Raw genomic sequence first — 22,017 nt, 5'->3', positions numbered from 1 at the left:
AAGGGGGTTGACGATGAGCTGAGAGAGAACCAAGCTGGTTTCAGAAATGGAAGATCATGCAGTGAGCAAATTGCTACCCTCAGGATCATCATTGAACAATCCATAGAATGGAACACTCCTGTTTACGTCAATTTCATTGACTTTGAAAAAGCATTTGACAGTGTAGGCCGAAAGCGGCTATGGAATTTAATGGCACACGACGGAATCCCCCCCAAATACATAAACATCATCAAGAACACATACCAGGACATGCAACGCCAAGTGCTCCACCAGGGACAGGCACAAGAAACATTCACAGTGCTCACCGGGGTGAGACAGGGCTGCCTGCTTTCCCCTTTCTTTTTCCTCTTGTGCATTGACTGGACCATGAAGCAAACTACCCACAATAAAAATACTGGCATCCAATGGAGTCTGACAGAACAGCTAGAGGACCTCGACTTTGCAGATGACATTGCACTACTCTCACATAGCCACCAGCAGATGCGAGAGAAATCCCAACTGCTAGAAACAACAGCAGCAGGACTGTCTGAGGCTTAAAATAAACAGAGCAAAAAACAAAATAATGCGGATAAACAACAAAAGCATGAGTCCTATGAACATCGGGGACCAAACACTGGAAGAGGTCATCAAATGTACATATCTGGGAAGTGTGATAGCTGTGGACGGGGGGACAGAGGAAGATGTGAAGTCAAGAATAGGGAAAGCAAGAACAACATTCAACATATTAAATAAGATCTGGAAAACTCAAAACATCTCACTCAATACTAAGCTCAAAATCTTCAACTCCAACGTCAAATCTGTACTGCTGTATGGATCAGAAACCTGGAAGACCACCAATACCATCACCAATAAACTGCAGACTTTCATCAACCACTGCCTTAGACGCATCCTCAGGATCTTCTTGCCAGACCGTATCAGTAACACCAACCTGTGGGAACGCACCAATCAAGAGCCAATAGAGATACAGCTGATAAGGAGAAAGTGGAGCTGGTAGGTCACACACTAAGAAAAGGCCAAACAGCAATAACCAAACAGGCACTAACATGGAAGCCACAAGGCAAACGGAGCAGAGGGAGGCCCAAAAACACCTGGAGGAGGAACACAGAGCTAGATGTGAAAAAGAAGGGACTGACGTGGAAACAGCTGGAGAGGATGGCACAAGACAGACGGGGGTGGAAACGATTCAGGGAACAGGGAAAGTCTATTTATTAATTATATCAAATGAAAGGCGTATCTGAAATGTTAAGGACTGTTTGAAAGAGTCTGGAGGGGCCTTAGGGGGTCTGGGGGAAACAAGATGTACATTTTAACCACACCCCCAGTAGTCAACAGACAGTCGTATACTGACAACAACACATCAGTCTACTCTTTCACAATGGTTGTGTTCACTGGCTTAATGTTATCATTATCAAAGTGGTGGAAACTTCTGTATGCTTTCAAGAAGGTGAGTCTTTTTGCAATCATGTTTGGGCTGTGTGTGTGTTTATTTTAAAGGAGACCTATCATACCAGCAGGTGAGAGTGTGATTAGCCTTACAAGCCATTTCGAAAATCTTCCCCATATGACATCACTAGTGGTTGTGTCCACCTAGATCTGTGCTGGATAGATCAGTCTACCAGTCTACCCAGTGGACTGAAGTAAACGTTGCTCATCTATCCAGCACAGATCTAGGTGGACACACCCACTAGATTTTCGAAACGGCTTGTAAGGCTAATCACACTCACATCTGGTGGTATAATATGTTTCCTTTAAGGAAGTATGAAAATATGAGCTCATGTGAGGACTAGTCTTGTGATAATATAGCAATGGATGTAAAGCATATTTTAGGAAGTCTCTGGGACAGTGTTTATAGTGCAAAGCATAGGTATAAAGAGAACTGAAATATCCTGTAGATGTAGCCCACTGTTAGTTGCCTGAAATTGTACTCAAGTAAAAGTATTTGAGTTAAAGAAATACTCAAGTAAATGTCAAAAGTAGCTCCCTTAAAACTACTCACTAAGCTACTTGGTAACATTTGCCAAGGTTACCTTCCACCTGCATCCAATGCAATGAACTGAAATGGAAAGAGTACTTTCATTTATGGTCTGGCAAAGGCATCCGTATGAATGAAAGAAAATGTAAAATTACATATGCGGTTACAATTAACACATTGATAAATTGAAAATAAAATGTTCTCAGGCTCCCAATATATCTGAAATTATAAACTCAATCTCCTCCAACTGCCATGCCTAATGTGAATCCGGTGGACATAACAAGCTATTTTGAAACAATATTAATCTGAGGTATGGTGTTATGAATGGTTATGTGCCTATCCAAATTTGTCAAGAAGCATTTTGCTCTGCACCTGTTGATAATGCCCCTTGGAAATTAAACCTCTGGAGAGGTTCCAGACTTTAACGTCTACCAATGACAGGCTATTGGGAGGAGGAATTAAAAGAGGAATTCAAAAAGTCTGAGATGGGATTGCGGACGTGTGGTGAGGTTAGGAACAAGCCCCTTGGCATTGAAAGGTAAACAGCATTCATGTTGGCTTAAGCAAACAGGGCCGGTTGTTTGAAAAGTCGTTTTTTTCTGCCCCAATAGAAAAGTAATAGTGGACAGTATTTTACATCTGCAAACTCATTAATAATCCTCCTCCTCTCTGTCTCTCACCAGAGCACTCTTCACCTCAGGAGCACTGTTCGTGGCCTTCTCAAGTCCAGGTACGAAAGCCCAAGAAAACGTTCTCCTCCATCAGTATAGGGCTTATACATTGTGACGTCACATCACAATGACCGCCGCCATTTTGGGAGCATATGAGCACCGTAATGTTTGTTAATATATTGGAATAATGATTGTTGTCTTTATGGTCAGACATTGTTGTGAGTGTTCATGCGAGATGTCGAAAAACAACCTTTCATTAGCCTATGTTGTGGTATATTTATGTTTATTTAGGATTTTACTAAATTAATACTAGATATAATAGTATTAAGTAAAAGCAGAAGTGATATTAAACTTCTGCTTTAGCGACATGACTCTTTCCTTTCCCCCCAGCTCTCTCCGTTCTCCTTTACCCCGCCCTACCCTGCTGGCCCTGGGGGGCAACATGTTACTGATTACCAATCTGCAGGTACTGTCATAGTTACACACGCACACACGCACACACTAGTGCAACAAACACATAGATACACACAGACACAAAAACCCACACAAAGTAGACGCACGCACGTACACACACACACACACACACACATTTTGGCCAGGCCTTGCTCGAAAAAGACGTAATTTGACCTCAAGCAATTTTGCCTGGTAAAATAAAGGTAAAAAAAACAACAACAAAAAAAAACACAGATACACACACAGATACACACACACACACACGCACTTGGAAACTATTGGAACTGTTATTGATTAGTAATCAAAACAGCCATACCCTCCGCCCAAGATAGGCAGCCTGTTTGGATCCCAGCGGTCCACCGTCATGACGCTCTGCAACGGGGCCTTCGACTCATCGGCGGTCCTCTTCCTCGTCATCAAGGCAAGAGGAACACGCTCTGACATTTACCGTCAGCACGGTTCTCAGTGAATCAACAGCTACGTGCACCATGCTAGCATGTTCACACAATATTCACGTAGATCTATAGCTAAATAAAACACCTAATTATTTACTTGTTATACGTTAATACACACTAGACAGCTATAATGCATTAAAATTGTTTATTAACTATTTATTAATTTGTTATACTTTCATAAACACTAGACGGCTACTATCCATTCTCCCACATCTAACCCTCTGTCCCTCCCTAGCTGATGTATGAGTCGGGCGTCTCTCTCATGGTGTCTTTCGGCTCGCTTGCGGCCTGCAGCGTTATTCACCTGGTCAGGACCTTCCTGCTTCTTCCTGGAGGCCATATCCCCTACCCACTGCCCCCCTCATACACATATGGGTAGGGCCTGGCCCCCCTACACACGTGTGTGTGTGTGTGTGTGTGTGTGTGTGTGTGTGTGTGTGTGTGTGTGTGTGTGTGTGTGTGTGTGTGTGTGTGTGTGTGTGTGTGTGTGTGTGTGTGTGTGGTTTCCAGTAGTTCGCTTTGGGACGCTGGTGTGCCTGATCATGGCTCTGCGGCTGTGTTCTCCCTGCTGCAGTTCCCCTTCACCATCCTGATCAATAGACTGCTAGGAGGAGACCCGCTCTGGTTCAGTACAGCAAGCTCATATCTAATACCGCAGTGGTTCTCAAACCTTTTCTCCTGGTGTACCGCCACTACGATTATTCAGCTACCTTCCCCCTTCACCGGCACAAAAAAAAAGCTTTAAGAATTTAAACTTGTTCAGGTTGATCTTTTTTAAACTTGGCTATTCTTTTTTTATTATTACATTTAAAAAAAATCTGAGTACCCCCTCCATCCATCCTCCTATTTTACGCTACATCTCTGTACCCCTGGCCATCCCCAGAGCACCCGGGGGTGTCAGTATAGGCTGAATGTAGGGGTTCTAGCAGCAATACTGTGCAGTGTGCCTTGGGTTTACAGCCTGTCGAAGCTCTCTATTTGATGATCTACTAAGATGCTTAAGACCAGAGTTTCCTCCAGGGGGCATGTATTGATATATTATTTCTACCCCTCTCTCTCAGGTGAACGTGGTCCTGACACTGCTCTGTCTGTTGGCCTTCCTCCACCCTCTCAACGTTCACCTGCACTGTCGCAAGCTGGCCACCCAGAGGTGCCAGAAGGCAGGGGACTACGTCTCCTCATAACAGCTCCCTCTCCCTCCCTCTCCTCTCTTCTTCTCTCCTCCCCTCTCCTCTTCTCTCCTCTACCCTCCTCTCCTCGATTCTCTCCTCTCCTCTCCTCTCCTCTCCTCTTCTCTTCTCACCTCTCCACCCCTCTACTCTCCTTTCCTCTCCTAACCTCTCTTCTCTTTTCTCCTCTCATCTCCGCCACTCACCCCTCATACAGAGAATAAAACAATGGTTGTAAAAGGTCATAAACAAGCGCATATGGATTACTTATGGTTTGAAATACATACAATTTAGAAAGTGTAACAAATATTTAATTAAACAGAATATAGCCTTCCCCGACTCTAGTCCCTCAAAACCCCAAATGAGAATGGAAATTGCCAAGGGCCGTTTAGTTGACTTTCACAGAGACTTCCTAACAGATGCTTGACCTACATGGCTTTATCATCACAAGACTAGTCCTCACATGAGGACATTTCATACTTCCTAGAAAACCAACACTCACACGCACAGCCACACAAATTATTGCAAAAGGACTCGCCTCCCTGACTGTATAGAGGTTTCTACAACTTTGATGATGATTGCATTAAGCCGATGAACCTGGTGAGAGAGTATGTGTCACGGTCAGTGGATGAATGACAGTGGATGTCTGATCTTGTTTCTCCCAGACTCCTAAGGCCACTGCAGACTCTTTTTCAAATACACAATTTCAGATGCGCTTTTCATTTAATACAATTAATAAATAGTCTTTCCTTGTCTGTTTTATTATATTGTCCTGGTTGTTATTGTATTTTCTATTCTTCTGTTATTAATGTTATAGTTCAGCAGAAGCTGACTCAGGAGGTCAGTATATTTTGGGATTATTGCCCAAAATATCAATGGAGCAAGAGATGGTGGTTGCTCCATCCTGCCGCCCTGATGCCTCCAGGGAGGCCCTTCCTCTTTCCATCAGGGCTGCGTGACAGGAAGGCCAGTGACAGAGACAGAGATACGGTGACCTGTTGTGTTTGTATGTCATGCACTCTGTGGGGGGTCTGGTCTTTTGTCTTTGATCCTGAACCCTTAGTCTGTACATAAAGTTGTATTGATTGAGTTATTGATTGTGTTACAGATAAAGAGAGGAGGTTGGGGTCTCGTGGCAGTTTGTGTGTGTGTGTGTGTTTTTGTGTGCGTGTGTGAGTGTGTTTGTGTGTGTATACATTTTGACCAAATGACATTTGCTCCTTCTGTACAGTGGAGATAAGAAGGCATAAAAAAGGTGGACCAAAAGTTCAGTTAAATGTTAAACTGGGTCAAAGTGCATACAAGAGACAATACGTAACACAATATGTAAAAAAAGATAAAGAGGTTAATATATCTTTATCAGTACGTAACATTACATTACTATTTTCTCCCTCAGACACTATTACTGACACATCAACCAGTAGCTCAGCTTCTGGCTTCATCCAGGCTGTTGAGATGTCAGGCAAATCTGCAAAATTTAGGTCAAGATAGATCCATATGTACACAACAACATTTATTCACGTATACAATAGACCTCTGAGTGAAGATTTGATGAGCCGATTAACTTGTTTCTGCCAGACATAAACCCAACATCAAATAGCTGGCAGTGGAAGACACTGAAAGAGACTCCCTGCCAAATAAAAACCTATTGCAGCATGGTGAGAGGAAGAGAACAGAGAGTGCTGGATGAGTTTGGAAGATAACTCACATATAACATAGGGCAGTCAGATCTGAGCTGTAGCTCAAGCTGAAAGAAAGATTGCATGAAATAGTTTTAGAAATACTGTATCTGCCTCACCACACACATCTTTTCACAACGTTTACAACACTCGCCTAGAGATATTATTCATATTACTGTGTAATATGACACACTATTTTCTTTTGACAGATGCTACAAGACTGGTACCTGTACCAGTATTATGCTAATTTCTAAATTAGTAGCGCAATGCTACTAAGGTAGCATTGCGCCTCCCCGAACCCCCACAAACAAACTCACACATATGCACATACACAAAAACTGCCCCCAACACCCCAACCCCCTCTCTTTATCGGTATCAATTAATCAATGAATCACTCAATCAATCAATCAATACAGACTCAGGCATCAGGATCAAAGACAAAAGACCAGACCCCCCACAGAGTGCATGACATACAAACACAACAGGTCACCGTATCTCTGTCTCTGTCACTGGCCTTCCTGTCACGCAGCCCTGATGGAAAGAGGAAGGGCCTCCCTGGAGGCATCAGGGCGGCAGGATGGAGCAACCACCATCTCTTGCTCCATTGATATTTTGGGCAATAATCCCAAAATATACTGACTTCCTGAGTCAGCTTCTGCGGAATTATAGCATTAATAACAAAATAATAGATAGATACAATAACAACCAGGACAATAGAATAATAAAACAGACAACAAGGAAAGAGTATTTATTAATGATATTAAATGAAAAGTGTATCTAAAAAGTTAAGGCCTGTTATAAAAAGAGTCTGGGGTGGCCTGGAAGAAGGGGGGTCTGGAAGAAACAAGATCAGACAATCATCCACTGACATCGGTCCACTCTCTCACCATGGTTGTGTTCAATGGCTTCATACAATCATTATCTAAGTTGTAGCAACTTCTGTTTACATTCAAAAGGTGAGTCTTTTTGCATTGATGTTTGTGGCTGTCGGCTTCGCTCAGGAGGTAGAGCAGTTGTCTTGTTAACCGAAAGGTTGCTAGTTCAATACCCAGGTCCTCCTAGCTGAGTGTCGATGTGTCTCTGAGCTAGACACTTAACCCTAACTGCTCCTGACGAGCTGGCTGTCACCTTGCATGGTTGACTCTGCCGTCGGTGTGTCAATGTGTGTATTAACTGATGTAAGTCGCTTTGGATAAAAGCGTCTGCCTAATTGTAATTGTGCGTGTGAGTTTTGGTTTAAGGAAGTATGAAAATATGATCTCATGTGAGGACTAGTCTCGTGATAATATAGCGATGGATGTAAAGCGTCTGTAAGGAAGTCCAGGCAGTACACTTCATAAGCAGCAGACATAGAGGAGTATGCTCAATAGAAACTTCTTAACTCAATCATCAGTTCTGAAGTTCTGTTAGTTTTTCTAAACAAATTTTTCTAAAAAACACTTTCCAACCAATTACACTATTGATTCATTTGGCATCCAATACCTTGAATTGTTTCTCATGGTGATAGCTCAGATTTCTTACACCTTTGGTTTGCAATGACTAAGCTTTGATGGAGCCCTTGAACGCAACAACCCTTGTCTAGGTTCAGGAGACACTGAGGTTGACCATACACTTCATCATGGGTTTATGTGACTTCCTCAAGTAAACTTTCGTTTACTCTGACCTTTCTTTGTGACGTGTTGCACTTTCAATGTGTGGTAAACCCAGGCCACAACATCCCTCTAGCTATCCCATCTTCACAAAGAACTGTTTATTTTCTTGATACAGAAATCGTTGCTTTTTGTACACATGACAAAAGCTGCCCTCTTGTCACTCTGTTAGTTAGTGTGTTGCATCTCCCTTTTTTATTATTTTCCCATTTTCCCTTGAAATATGTAAATTGTTTCAATCTAAAAAAAAGTATAGAGAAAATCATCATTAGATACAAAACAAACAATAAAAACAACAGCAACTAACAACAAATGCACCTGAGTTCCTCATTGAGAACACTTTCATTGTCAAGTCAAGTCAAGTCACTTTTATTTACATAGCACATTAAAAAACAACAGGAGTTGACCCAAAGCGCTTTACATTGACAGTAGTCAGGGTTGGGCAGGACAGTTGTTGAAAGGGGCCCAATTGTGACGTGTTTAACCTCAATGTGTGGTAAACCCTGACCATAACATCCTCTAGCCCAGTTGGTGTGTTGCACCTTCCTTTTGCCGTCACACCTGGATGCCGTCGACCTCGTGGCCGTTCAGCTGATGGTTGTTCTTGCAGGCACTAAGGGATGATTTGTTTGACTTTGATCCGAGCCAGGCCCCCCAAGAGGGGGGGCCGTTTCCTGGTGTTACGGGGCGATGGCGGAGGAGGAGGCAGAAGAAGGGAGGGAGGTCGAGGGGAGGACAAGGGAGAGAGGGAGGGAGGGTTTGTCTATATAAGGACGATGGACAGAGCTAAAAAAAAGGGAAGGAGAGAGGAAGTGTGTGCTATGGTGCAGAGGGAGAGTTGCTTTGGAATGCTATACGCTGCTGCACTGTGAGTAGGAAAATGGGATTGTTCTCATCTGTTGAACTGTGTAGGTTGCTGTTATGCGATGTGAATACAAGGCAAAGCGACGTTTGATTGTGGTTAGTCTACGAGAGCACAATGATTTCAGTTGTTTCTTATAGTGGAAAAGACCAGATGTTCTGACTTCTCTCTCTTGTCTCTTAAACTCGTTAAAACAGATTGATGTATGTACATTGACGTCTAGGCCAGTCACTGCTATAATGCTGTGACGAAAAGGAACATCTGTTGAATCGTCAAACTATTCTCTGAACTTTGCCAATACCGAGCATCAGTCCAGATGTTTCTGAATGTGATGGAATATGATCTCTCAACATCACATCACAGTCAAGCTTTGATACAATGCTGCAAAACACCGGCTGTCGCATTCCAGTGTATTTTACACTGGCTTTGTAACACTCTCACGATCTCACAACATCGCTTAGCACAACTCATCCTATTTTCTTGTGTGTTCTCTTAGGTCCAGGAAGCCAGCCAGGACATCCCTCCCCCTCTGTGTGTGTGAATAAACGTGCCTTGGTGTGTGGGAGTGAAGTTAGTGGGTGTAGTATAGGAGCTTGTGTGTGTGTGTGTGTGTCTACCCGTGTGTGTGTGTCGGCCCGTGTAGTGGGTCATGCTGTGTTGCGATGTGAGAGGTGGCGTGCGCCGCTGGCTCACGCTGGTCAGCGGCATGGTGGAGTGCCTGTGCTTCTCGGGGGCCGTGTTCGGCTGGGCCTCGCTGGTGGTGGTCCTGAAGAGCGGGGGCTACTTCAGCTCGCTGTGTGTCAACGGCACGGGGCTGAACGGCACCGCCGCCAACGGAACCCAGGAACTAGGTGAGGCTGGGGGAACCAGACCAAAACGAATCCAACCGGGTCAATGGGGGGGGGGGGCTACTTCAGCTGGACCCCTGGTACCGCCCAGTCCGATGTGAGGACCGCAGAGTCGCTCACCAGCTTCCACAAAAGACTCATAACTCACCTGTTGAGAGTTCACCTGGACTCCGCATAGCCTCCCCGTCCCACCCCTCCTACTTAATGTATGTTGTACGTCCCGGCACTTAATGTATGCACTGATTGTAGGTTGTGTTTAGTTACAGTACTTAGTTCTGTGTATTGTATCCTAGCTATCTTTGTTGAATACGGGGGAATGGGTTCACCTAGCGATTGTCAGTGCTTGGCACTTGGTTCTATGAACATCCTTACTGTACCGAAAGTCAGTACAATTACAATTAGGGCATTTAGCAGACGCTTTCATCCAAAGCGACTTGCATCGGTTAATACACACAATGACACACCGACGGCAGAGTCAACCATGCAAGGCGACAGCCAGCACGTCAGGAGCAGTTAGGGCCTAGTGTCTTGCTCAGGGACACATCAACACTCAAACTACCAACCTTTCGGTTACAAGACAACTGCTCTACCTCCTGAGCTAAGCCGACCCCAAGTGATATATTGTTTCAGTTTCTTCTGACAAATGTACTTATTGTAAGTGGCTTTAGATAAAGGCGTCTGCTAAATGTATGGTATGTAGTATTTAATGGTTCTCTGATCTCGTCCCTCTGAGCAGACTGCAGCGGCCAGGACCAGCAGCTCTCCCTGGTCTTCACCATCGCCGCCTTCGTCAACAACTTCCTGACGCTGTCCAACGGCTTCCTGTTCGACCACTTCGGCACCACCGTGTCTCGGCTGTTCGGCATGTGAGTCTGGGAAGGACTGGTTCCGGATGAGCCCTGGTTTCAGCACCAGTTTCATTGTCCTGCATTAGATAACCCTCTTATAACAGTAGTGTTTGGGGTTGACCGTTTTTAACCAGAAGCTACCTACCAGGGCCGGCATATGTAATTACACTACTGTATAAAGACACTTTTATTATATTAGGTTATATTAGGATATTAGATTGATTAATATGCAGGGTTAGGTTAGGTTCAGGATTTCACAAGCAATCTTTTCCCTCAGGATGATTGGTACAAAATATAGTATTCATTGTGGACTCTTTTCAGTGAGTTTAAATAATTAGATCAGGGCTTAATCACCCCTGAAAGAAATTAAATGGATACGGGATAATACAGAAAGAAAATCGTTGCACATGCAGAGAGAGAGTTAAGCAGATATAATGATTCTAAGTGAACCTAAGGGAATGTCCCTCTCCACCTATTGACCAAGATGGTTTGATAATTAACATGGCAAGGGTTTTCCTCTGCCATCCAGATCTCCAGAGTGTGTGCGGAGGACGGCTGGTTTAACCTGTGCACACTGATTACTCGATGTGCAACAGGTGTGCAGCCTCACCCAGCCCCAGTCCAATCAGACTCGGCCAGGTGAGGCTGCTTAAACCAGTCATCAGCCACACACACACTCCCATTTGATAACCTTTTGGGAAATATATGATTAGACATGATCTTCAACCTCAAAGACAGAATTGGTTGTTTGTGACTGTGACCCAAAACGACCCGAGGACCGTTTGCTGGTCCAGCGCCCCCTATCGGCCGTTTGAGTAAACAGCAAGCCTACTCTATCGTTCAGGTAGGAGAACAGGCTGAGATTACAATAATATGTTGAATAAGATGGTAACTTTTGGTTTTCACATGATTCACATGGTTTTACAGATTGAATGAATTACAAGTATTACTTGAAAATGTACCATGTTTACGAAAGTAAGATGCACTTTAAAACGGTGACACTGTATGTAACCCCCTTCACCCCTTTTCCAGGGGACATATCAAGCATTTTGGAAATAACATAAAAATGTCAATCTCACAAATATGTCTGTTTCTTTGGTACTCTTTATAAGAATTAAACCTGCCTCTGTAGCCCTCTGGGACATAATCATATCCAGATGTGGGAGAGCCTGGGAACCAGATAAATGCTAGCTTATGTTTTACTTGCACTAACATTTGCATTGGCCCCTTTACGTCTGCCAGGGTCAGAGTAGGGGGAGGGGGAGTTAAAAGATGAAAGGTAAATATAATGAATGCAGGCTTTAAAGAACTTAAGCCTACAGGGAAACAGTTCCATGTTTTTCTGCCCTGATAAAAAAAAGAATGGGGCGACAAAATAGTTTACATCTGCAAACCTCATCAATGTGTGTGTGTGTGTGTGTGTGTGTGTGTGTGTGTGTGTGTGTGTGTGTGTGTGTGTGTGTGTGTGTGTGTGTGTGTGTGTGTGTGTGTGTGTGAGTGAGTGCATGAGTGATCCACCCTTTGGAATTCACTCCCACATCAAAGTCTCTCCAACCCTCTCTTCTTTCAAATCTGCACTCGAAACATATCTTTTTAGACAAGCCTTCCCCACCCAACTCCCACCTTATTCTTCATGTTTAACCTCTGTTTTTCTTTTAATTCTAGTCTATCTTAATATATGTCTGTTACATAGTTTAGATTACAATTTGTAAAGCGTCTTAGAGTACCATATTAAGCGCTATATAAATTTCATTTTTTATTATTATTATTATTATGAGTGTGTGTGTGTGTTGCCACATTCAGAGCGTCCCTTGACGATTGTGGGAAGCTCTGTTCTAGGCCGCCTCTGTTACATTGAACTCATTACTTAACTCATTTACATCCTCACCTCCATCCTTCCCCAGATCACTGTACACCACAGGCGCACTGTTCGTGGCCTTCTCCAGTCCAGGTACGAAAGAACCTTTCTCCTGCAGCCTGTCGACTCCATCAGTATAGGGCTTGTACATTGCGACGTCACATCTCGATGACCGCCGCCATTTTGGAAGCATAGGAGCATTGGAATGTTTGTTCATATGTTGGCGTAATGGTTGTTGTCTTTATTGGGAGACATTTTTGTGTTTAAACTGCAACAGTGTCTTCATGCGAGGCGTGGCAAAACAATCTTTTTCATAGGCAAGGCAAGGAACTTTTCATACACAAGGCAGACTCAAAGAACAAACAACACATAGAAACACAACATACAATAAAATGAAAAAAAAAAAAAAAATGAAAAAATGAGTAAAATAGATAAAGGCAAAAGTAAAAAAAAAAAACATGTTAGGATTATACTGTACCACAACTCCTGAGTCCTATAAATATGGTGGAATATCAACTTGCGAACGTCCGGTGACATAGTTAGTCGCCCAGCCTGGTCTGACTCTCTCCCCCCTCCCAAACCAGCTCTCTCCGTTCTGCTCTACCCCGCCCTCTCCTGCATCGCCATGGGGGGCATCATGCTCCTGATCACCAATATGCAGGTACACACACACACACACACACACACACACACACACACACACACACACACACACACACACACACACACACACACACACACACACACACACACACACAGATACACACACACACACACACATAAACACACTCACATAAACAGACACACACATACACTGACACACACACACACGCACACGTAAACACACACACACACAGGCACACACAACAAACAGAAAAACATAGATACACACACACAAACACACACACACACAGACACACTCAAAGATACGCGCACACAGACACACACAGTGAAAACTGAGGACTGAGGACTATTATTGATAAGTGATCTAAACACCCCCCCTGCCACCCACCCCCAGGTGGGCAACCTGTTCGGCTCCCAGCGCTCCACCATCATCACGCTCTACAACGGGGCCTTCGACTCTTCCTCGGCCCTCTTCCTCGTCATCAAGGCAAGAGAAACACTCACAACAACAGCTACACACACCATGCAGGAGACGATACACAGTTGTAATGTGAAAAGAGGACTCCTGAATATATACTGTATGCCTATAGCATGACACAGTTATGCTATAACTACACTATTAAGACATGCTAAAAGAACACTACAGTTCTTATATATGTACCACTGTTGATAGTTTTAATTTAAATTCAATTAAATGTCCAATGAAATATGCGTTTTTCTCTCCCTCCCTAGCTGATGTATGAGTCGGGCGTCTCTCTCATGGTGTCTTTCGGCTCGCTTGCGGCCTGCAGCGTTATTCACCTGGTCAGGACCTTCCTGCTTCTGCCTGGAGGCCATATCCCCTACCCACTGCCCCCCTCATACACATATGGGTAGGGCCTGGCCCCCTGGGCCCACACACACACACACACACGCTTACATAAACATCCTCTTCCTTATTAACCAGCACAGACACACACACACACACACACACACACACACACACACACACACACACACACACACACACACACACACACACACACACACACACACACACACACACACACACACACACACACACGTGCGCACGCACTTACATAAACATACACACACACATAAACATACACACACAAATATATTTGATGTCCTTTTTGTGCTTTGGAAAATGTAATGTAATACAGTGCTGAAAGGGGGAATACACATTCTTACTTGAGTCTCTTGTGTCTTTGTCATGTTCTCTGGTAACCCGACAGCGTGACCTGCCGTAAATCTGAAGCTTTTAGTCCCGTCACCGTGGACGAGGCCCCCCCGGTCCAGGCGAAGAGCTTCTGGAAGTGTGTTTTCTCCAGGCTCTTCATGTTCCAGCTGCTGTGGCTGTCAGTCATGCAGCTGAGACATTATCTGTTTATCGGCACCCTGAACCCCACGCTGCAGAGGCTGGCTAAGGAGGATCCCTCACTGGGTAAACACATGCACACACACACACACACACATACGCACGCCGCACACACGCACACACGCACAAGCACACACACCAAATCCCTTTGAGTTATCACATCACTTACTGATTCCATAGGATCAGATACATTGCATTCCATTTCATTACGATAAATTGAATTATGATGCATTTCATTACGATGCATTCCATTGCGAAATATCTTATCACAATACACTTCGCAATGATTCAGTCGCTTACTTTGACCCTGTGTTTGTCCATCCCGGTTCTGTGTGTGCAGTGAGCCAGTACACCAATGCCTTCGCCATCACCCAGCTGTGCGGAGTGCTGTTCGCTCCCTGGAACGGCCTCATCATGGACCGACAGAAGAGCAGGCCCCGGGCTGCAGGTGCTGACTCCCTGCACACCACTAGCCTTACAGACGGGACGAGGGTGGGAGCTAGAACACAATTGTCTACCAGGGGTGACCTCAAATCTTCATTGATTCCAATCTTCGATAGAAAGACATTTAATAGACATTTCGTCTTATCGAGTCTAATCGAGTGTAACATGTGAATCATTCCATTGGGAGGGCGGGTGGGGTGCTTAATGAGTGATACCACAGCATTGCTTGGCTTCTGGAAGGAAAAAGGCTATGCAATGTTTGTTTAGTGTGGGTGGGGGATATACTCTGTCATCTTTATTTCGAAATAATAATCTAATGCAAACCGCCTCAACAGCAGCTGTCATATCACACCACTTCCGCTGGTGAAAATTATTCCCTCCGTTGGTATTTGGTCGAGCCGTATTATCATACATTTTGATTTTAGTAAATGCAGCTTACAGTAGCGAGTAGCCTATATTTCTGTGAAGGCTGGTCATATTGTGGAGTTCATTAGTTTGGAGTGTCCCGGACTACGAAGCACAGCAGCTTCGGACATTAGGTTTGATTATCATTTAGATTGGCACGAAAGTTCTTTGACTGATAATGAATTCATACAATTCTACACGATTGAACAGACATACTTATAATAATTTGTGTATGTGTGTGTGTGTGTGTGTTTGTGTGTGTGTGCCTCTGCGTGTGTGTGTGAGTGTGTATGTGCGTGAGTGTATATCTGCCTGTGTTTTTGTGTGTGTACATCTGTGTGTGTGTGTGTGTGTGTGTGTGTGTGTGTGTATATGTATGTATATCTGTGTGTGTGTGTGTGTGTGTGTGTGTGTGTGTGTGTGTGTGTGTGTGTGTGTGTGTGTGTGTGTGTGTGTGTGTGTGTGTGTGTGTGTGTGTGTGTGTGTGTGTGTGTGTGTGTGTGTGTGCAGGGGAGACGGAGTCTGAGTCTGATCTGCGTGCGGCTGTGCTCTCTCTGGCCCTGACCGCTCTGCTCAGCGTTCTGTTCTCAGTGAGCGCCTCCGTCCCCCTGCTGCCGCTGCAGTACCTCACCTTCATCCTGCAGGTGCTCAGCCGCTCCTTCCTCTATGGGGGCAACGCCGCCTTCATCAGCATCGCGTGAGTGGTTCGTTTTATTGTCTGCGTAAAAAAAAAGTATTTTTTCTTGTTGATGCATTTTTTGAATTTTTTCGAACCAAATAAGTAATGTTTCCAAACAAATACAACTGCATTTGTTCAATCGTGCGTTCAAAAATAAATCGTAGACATGAGTGAGAGATTGATTTTGGAGTACATGTTTTACAATTGTTTCTCTCTAATAGCTGTAGATCTACTAAGCGCACATCTACGCCTATATTTATTTACCTGGACAATACTTTTGGTATCATTTTGACTTCATAGACCAGAGGCATGTGGACAAACGCAATCACTTTTTCAACAGTGACCAAAGATTTTGAGTTGCTGGCATTACTTTAGTTTGAGTTCATCGCTTTTCAATAAGCCCTCTGGCTTGCTCATTGTTGCCATTGTTGTATTTTTGTGTGTGTTTGTGCGTGTGTGTGTGTGCAGATTTCCATCAGTTCACTTTGGAAAGCTGTACGGCCTGATCATGGCTCTGTCGGCTGTGATCTCCTTGCTGCAGTACCCGTGCACCATACTGATCAAAGTGTGGCTTGGAGGAGACCCGTTCTGGGTCAGTATAGCAAAAGCCCACAACTAATACAGCATACACTAACTGTAAAATACGACATTTACCATAACAAAGACAAAATCCACTTTAACTCTGAAGTGGTATGTGTATTGAGTCAATATGTTTCATATGGATGGACGTTATATTTCTCTCTCTCAGGTGAACGTGGCCCTGATAGTGCTGTGTCTGACAGCCTTCATTCATCCTGTCAGCGTTCGCCTGCACTGTCGCAAGCTGGCCTCCCAGAGGTGCTAGACGGCAGGGGACCTCGTATGAATGGACTCCCTCTCTCCCCTCTTATCCTCTCCTCTCCTTTCCTCTCATCCTCTCCTCTTCCTTCCCCTCTTCTCCCCTCAACACGCACAATTCATGGGCAAAACCAGGCAGCCAAAACCAGGCGGTTACGCAGCGACATGACAACATTGTTTCTGACTGGATTATGTGGGGCAGAATGCTGTGTTTTACCCACAGAGGAAATACCATGTATTTTCATATTTTAGTCAATATTATACAAATATTTTGATACTGTGAGCCAACACCACATTAGAAATGTGCAAATGTTTCACAAATGTTTACTTGAAACCAAGCTAATTTGTTATTCCAATATATTGTATTTAGCCCATTTGAGCCATGGCTGGTTGGATTGTACTATTAGAGTTATGTTTGTATAGCTCAAACTCATCCACAATCAAACCCTTTCAAAAATTAGAGGGAAGGGGACAAAAATTGTATATTGTCTTTTTTGCATCATTTATTTTTGGCAGTATTCTTCAGCGAACGTTGAGGCCTAATTGTCCTGATGGGGTGCTGCTGGTGCTGCAGCACCCCCTGTTGGCTGAGAGTGAAAGACATCTTACGCAGTGTAAGATTTACGCGCGTAAAGGCGGCTGCTTGCGTTGGTGTTACGTTGTTGCGCAAAATTTACTCAAAGCAATTCATGCTCCCTTTTAGGTTGCGCGTGTTGCCAAGCAATTTACCGCCAGAACAGTAGGTGGAGTAATATGTGGAGTAAAGTTTTTCGTTGAAGACGACCTCGAGAATGACGTCTTTGTCTGTGGGAGTCGTTGGTTTGTTTATGTGCCAGATCGTGTTCTCCCCATACACAGTGAATGATGGCAACAGACAGAGGAACAGGGGTGATGAAGTTGTTGATCATTGGGGTTGTATAAATGTGCATATCTCTCTACATTTTAAAACGACATAATGTGTTGGCAGCAAAGTTAACTTCACTTCACGTTAATGCTTTTGTATATGAGCCTGCCGGGTTCCATTCTATCAAACCACCCACCTGTTATGTTGTTGATCTATAGTAAACAGACACACCACTCAGCCAGCTGTTGCAACCATCTTGTGGTAGTTTATTCAACTCTAGCGCCACCAGTGGCTTACACATGATCTGCATTTATACATATCATGACATCCTCTTTATTTTCCTTTTTTTTTTTTTTTTTTTTTTAGGCTAAACAACTGCTCAAACATGAAAAAATAATAATAATAATAATCCTAGTACTCCTCGATGAATCTTCTTGGCTTTGAGACAATTCGTCCACTTGCTGTTGTAACAGGTAGACTTGAAAGCTTTGTAGGACTAGAATTACTTCCTGATGTTTTCTTTTGAATGTCCATTTCATGCTTTTTCTCTGTACTGTCATGCACATCCCGTTGAGTCACATCTTGTTTGTTGGTGTCCTTTAGTGTGTTACTCAGTTCCTTGGACTGCATCAGATACTTTCTGTTTCTTCTGTATACTTGTCCCCCAGGTGTCTGGACTACATATGATCTTGGCTGGTCAGAAAGTCCCGTTACCTGGGCTGGATTCCATAATCCTTCCTGCCAGATTCTGACATTGTCGCCAACCTCAAGTTTCTGGAGTGCTCTGGCTCCTTGATCGAAATATTCTTTCTGTTTCTGTTGTCTTGTTTCAAACACCTGTTGTACTGTACTTGTGACCATTTGAGGTTTCAGCATCTGGGATGTCGTCGGAAGTCTTGTTCTCAAACGTCGACCCATCAACAGCTGGGCTGGTGACACTCCGACATCCTCCAGAGGTGTACTCCTCAGACTCAGCAACGACAGATATGGATCTTTTCCCACTTCTGACACCATGTTATGTTGTTGATCTATAGTAAACAGACACACCACTCAGCCAGCTGTTGCAACCATCTTGTGGTAGTTTATTCAACTCTTGTGTAAGCCAACCAGTGGCTTACACATGATCTGCATTTATACATATCATGACACCACCCACCCTCGATGGGTTGTACAAGTGCTCGTATTGACGCACTGCCTCGCTCAAGAGCTCTTGCTGTCGATTCATCTTGATGTCGGTGGCTCTTGATGTTCTTGCTGTATGAAAATCGAAATGGAAAATCGTCCTTGCCTTCTGGCTTTTAAAAAAGGCGGTATGAAAACAGGAAATGTGATATTCCAGACAGGAAGTAGTAAACAGACCAGCAGACCAATCACAGCCTTGCAGGCTGTGCGGCTCGCGTAAAAGCTTACGTAAAAAATGACGCAAGTCTAGAAAAATCGCCCGACGCACGCAAGACGTGAGAAGTCGCGCAAGGGGTGCGCAAGGGCGCGCAAGGGCCTCTTGCGCTTGCGCTTACGCTTACGTAACCGAGCATAAATCGGCCTTAACACAGCTAAAATGTTGCTTGACCATTTTGTGTCAAAAATGGTCCTACGTACGCAGCTACGCGCCTGTGGCTGCGCTGGATTTAGGAGTCCGAGGAAGGAAACCCAAACGCCGCCGTGTTTGGGTGCATGATAGAGCTCGGATCGGGTTAGATTAAATAATCTCAGATATAAATAACAATAATCGGTTTAAATAACTTAACATGGTGTGTCTGGTGTGTTTCCAGCATTCGTAGTGTTGATCAGCAGAGATATAGTCCGCCAAGACGTTGAGGTTGCTTAGCAACCAGAGACTCTGTCCATGCAAGTGAACAGAGCGTTCCCTCTTCGTCATAACTATCAAACCAAACATCCTTCACATTCACAGAGCGAACATTATGAAAGTAAAATGCACATTTCTCGCTAATAATGTTTACATAAACGCATTTAATGGCGTAACTATGTTACTATTTCCACCCAGAATAAAGAAAGATGTCGGCCGTATGCTTCTGTGCAAGCGTCACTACTCTCTGCCAGTGACGTCGGGTCAAGCTCAACGCTGATTGGGCAACGCGGCTAATGTCATGCTTATGAGCGTAAAAAGTTCAATTTTTTGAACTCCTCGCGTACGCGCGTAGGTGCATACGCGCGTATATATACGCAGCTCATACGCCGCTAACGCGGGTAAAATGTTGCTTTAGCGCATGTAACGCATCTACGCAGCTCATACGCGCGTAAACCAATGGTTCCCTATGGAAAACTTGCCGATTTTATACGCGTCTATACGCGGGGTACGCGTTTGGTGTGTTCGTACCTTAAAGGGCTGATTATGGTCCCACGTTCACGCAACGCAAGGGGGTTACGGACCCCTTACGTCCTTGCGGACCCTCCTTGCTTCAAGGGCCTGACGTGCGCCTCCCAAAAATAGACCTCTGAAGAATAAGTCCCGTCTCCGAGGCTCTTGGTTCCATGTTTAAATGTCTATGGAAAATAAAATGGGGGGTTTTGAATGATCGTACATGACAAACTCTGTGAAAAGGTAACAGCTGCTCAGGTTTTGGATTGTCGGGGCCGTCAGTAAACTATTATAAATGCTAACCGGGAGCTAGTTCTGATCTGCGCAGACTTCATACGTCATGCTTGTCAGGGAGGCGGGAGTTGCTCGCAACCATTCACAACCTAACGTGATTGTCATTTCACGCGTGAACGGACGAGCAGCGTTGGTGCCACCTCCTCCGTAGGCGGGCTCTGGTGCCATTTCGGTGAAGACAAACTATGAAACATTGCCGTTGCTATGCAACCTTGACTGGGAGAGTCGTGACGTCCTAAGTCGGCGCAGATCTGCATTAGCATAATGCTTCTTCAAAGTAGTTAACTATTTTAACAGCCCTGACGAACCAAATCCAAAGTGGAATCTAGATGGAAAAAACTTTTACTTCTTCGCCACCTACAGAGTTTGTCACGTACGATCATTCAACATCCCCATGTTATTTTCCATAGACATTTATGCCGCGTTTCCACTGCAGGGTGCGGAACGGATCGGATCGCAAATGTGCGGTAGGGAGGGTGCGGTATAGCCCAGCTCAGTTCCGAGGTTGCGTTTCCACTGCCGACAGTACCCTTTGTGGTAGGCCGGATGTCGATCGCCGCGGCAGCTACGTAAACATCGTAAAAAACGTCTTCCTCCCCAAGAATGCAGACGAACGTCTCCACCTCCTTGTTCGCCCAAGCAAGCGTTTTACGCGACAAGTTAATTGTAAAGAATAATACCTCGAGGCTACTGTTCGTTTGTTTTTATCCCCGCGTCACCCGGAAGTGACGATTCTGTCGACCAATCAACGGAGGGGGGGTGTAGCTAGAATTTCACGGGACCCTTTCAGGCGTCTCGTCTCGTTTGCGGTACCCCAACGGAGGAGTCCCGAGAACGGGGCCGGAACGGGTACGGCAAAGTCCAGGTCACGCCCACTTTTGGCGGTGGAAACGCGACCCGACCCGCACCTTTGCGATCCGATCCGTTCCGCACCCTGCAGTGGAAACGCGCCATTAAACACGGAACCAAGAGCCTCGGAGGCGGGACTTATTCTTCAGAGGTCTATTGTAACCTTCCGTCGAGGCAACGCAGCAGCAAGGGCTGTGATTGATCCGTTTACTAAAACCCGATGCAGAACCAAAACAGGTTCACGACTGTGTCGAAGCGTCTGCGTGGTCCTTGCGTTGCGTGAACATGGGACCATAATCAGCCCATTATTTGTTGAGACAGATTCTATTGTGGAATAGAATCGTTGGTGTATGCTGAGTTGTTGACAAAATGATTTCCTTTCACACACTAAACGATCAAAACTGTTCAATGTATCTCACTTGATCCCTCACGTTTTCTAAATTAGAAAATGTGTCAAGTGTGTATCCATGAAGGAGAGATGTATTACTTTTCTTGTTGTTGCTTCAATGTCTTGTCTTTTAATACGAAACTACAAAATTAAGATCATGCATTGTTCTCAGCATTTTAAGATGACCCTTTTTTATTACCAAAGTGTACAAAATTATGAGCAAAATGAATATTTTGACTCATGTTTTTTTTCATCAATACAAATTATTATTTTCCATTAAAGGCTATTTTCTCCAAGCTTCTTTCCAATCATAGACATCATAATAATTCCTTTCTAACCGGGAAATGAGGGGAAGCTCTAAACAGATCATATCTTAATTTACTGAGTGGGATTATGGCTCACTGTATCAGTGTGACTATTGCTCACTGTATCACTCATTAGCAGACTCCCTGCCATGTTTGTGAGGGTTAAATGTCCAACAGTTGAAAGGG

The 22,017-nt window shown here is 44.4% G+C and overlaps 1 protein-coding gene and 1 long non-coding RNA gene across 3 annotated transcripts; both read left to right on the top strand.

Moving 5' to 3' along the window:
• The first annotated feature begins 1,195 nt into the window (after positions 1-1,195).
• On the top strand, positions 1,196-3,517 carry LOC132465749 (uncharacterized). The gene is made up of 3 exons (XR_009527688.1): positions 1,196-2,702; positions 3,034-3,109; positions 3,425-3,517. It is a non-coding gene; the product is annotated as an uncharacterized LOC132465749 (long non-coding RNA).
• A 5,240-nt stretch (positions 3,518-8,757) lies between these two features.
• On the top strand, positions 8,758-17,312 carry LOC132465726 (equilibrative nucleobase transporter 1-like). 2 transcript variants are annotated; one of them, XM_060062457.1, is made up of 12 exons: positions 8,758-8,916; positions 9,407-9,761; positions 10,495-10,624; positions 12,511-12,557; positions 13,049-13,125; positions 13,483-13,575; positions 13,821-13,960; positions 14,324-14,532; positions 14,807-14,914; positions 15,826-16,012; positions 16,463-16,586; positions 16,743-17,312. In XM_060062457.1, exons 2-12 carry the CDS (start codon positions 9,560-9,562, stop codon positions 16,836-16,838), a joined length of 1,413 nt encoding a protein of 470 aa, XP_059918440.1. In that variant the 5' UTR covers positions 8,758-8,916; positions 9,407-9,559; the 3' UTR covers positions 16,839-17,312. The 2 variants fall into 2 exon arrangements, with proteins under 2 accessions (XP_059918440.1, XP_059918441.1); XM_060062458.1 differs by having other exon boundaries at positions 8,845-8,956.
• Positions 17,313-22,017: the final 4,705 nt, after the last annotated feature.

The sequence above is a fragment of the Gadus macrocephalus genome, chromosome 10 (assembly GCF_031168955.1).
Source record: "Gadus macrocephalus chromosome 10, ASM3116895v1".
NCBI lineage: Eukaryota > Metazoa > Chordata > Actinopteri > Gadiformes > Gadidae > Gadus > Gadus macrocephalus.
The sequence above is the reverse complement of the archived record's forward strand: the minus strand, read 5'-3'. Positions and strand labels throughout refer to the sequence as shown.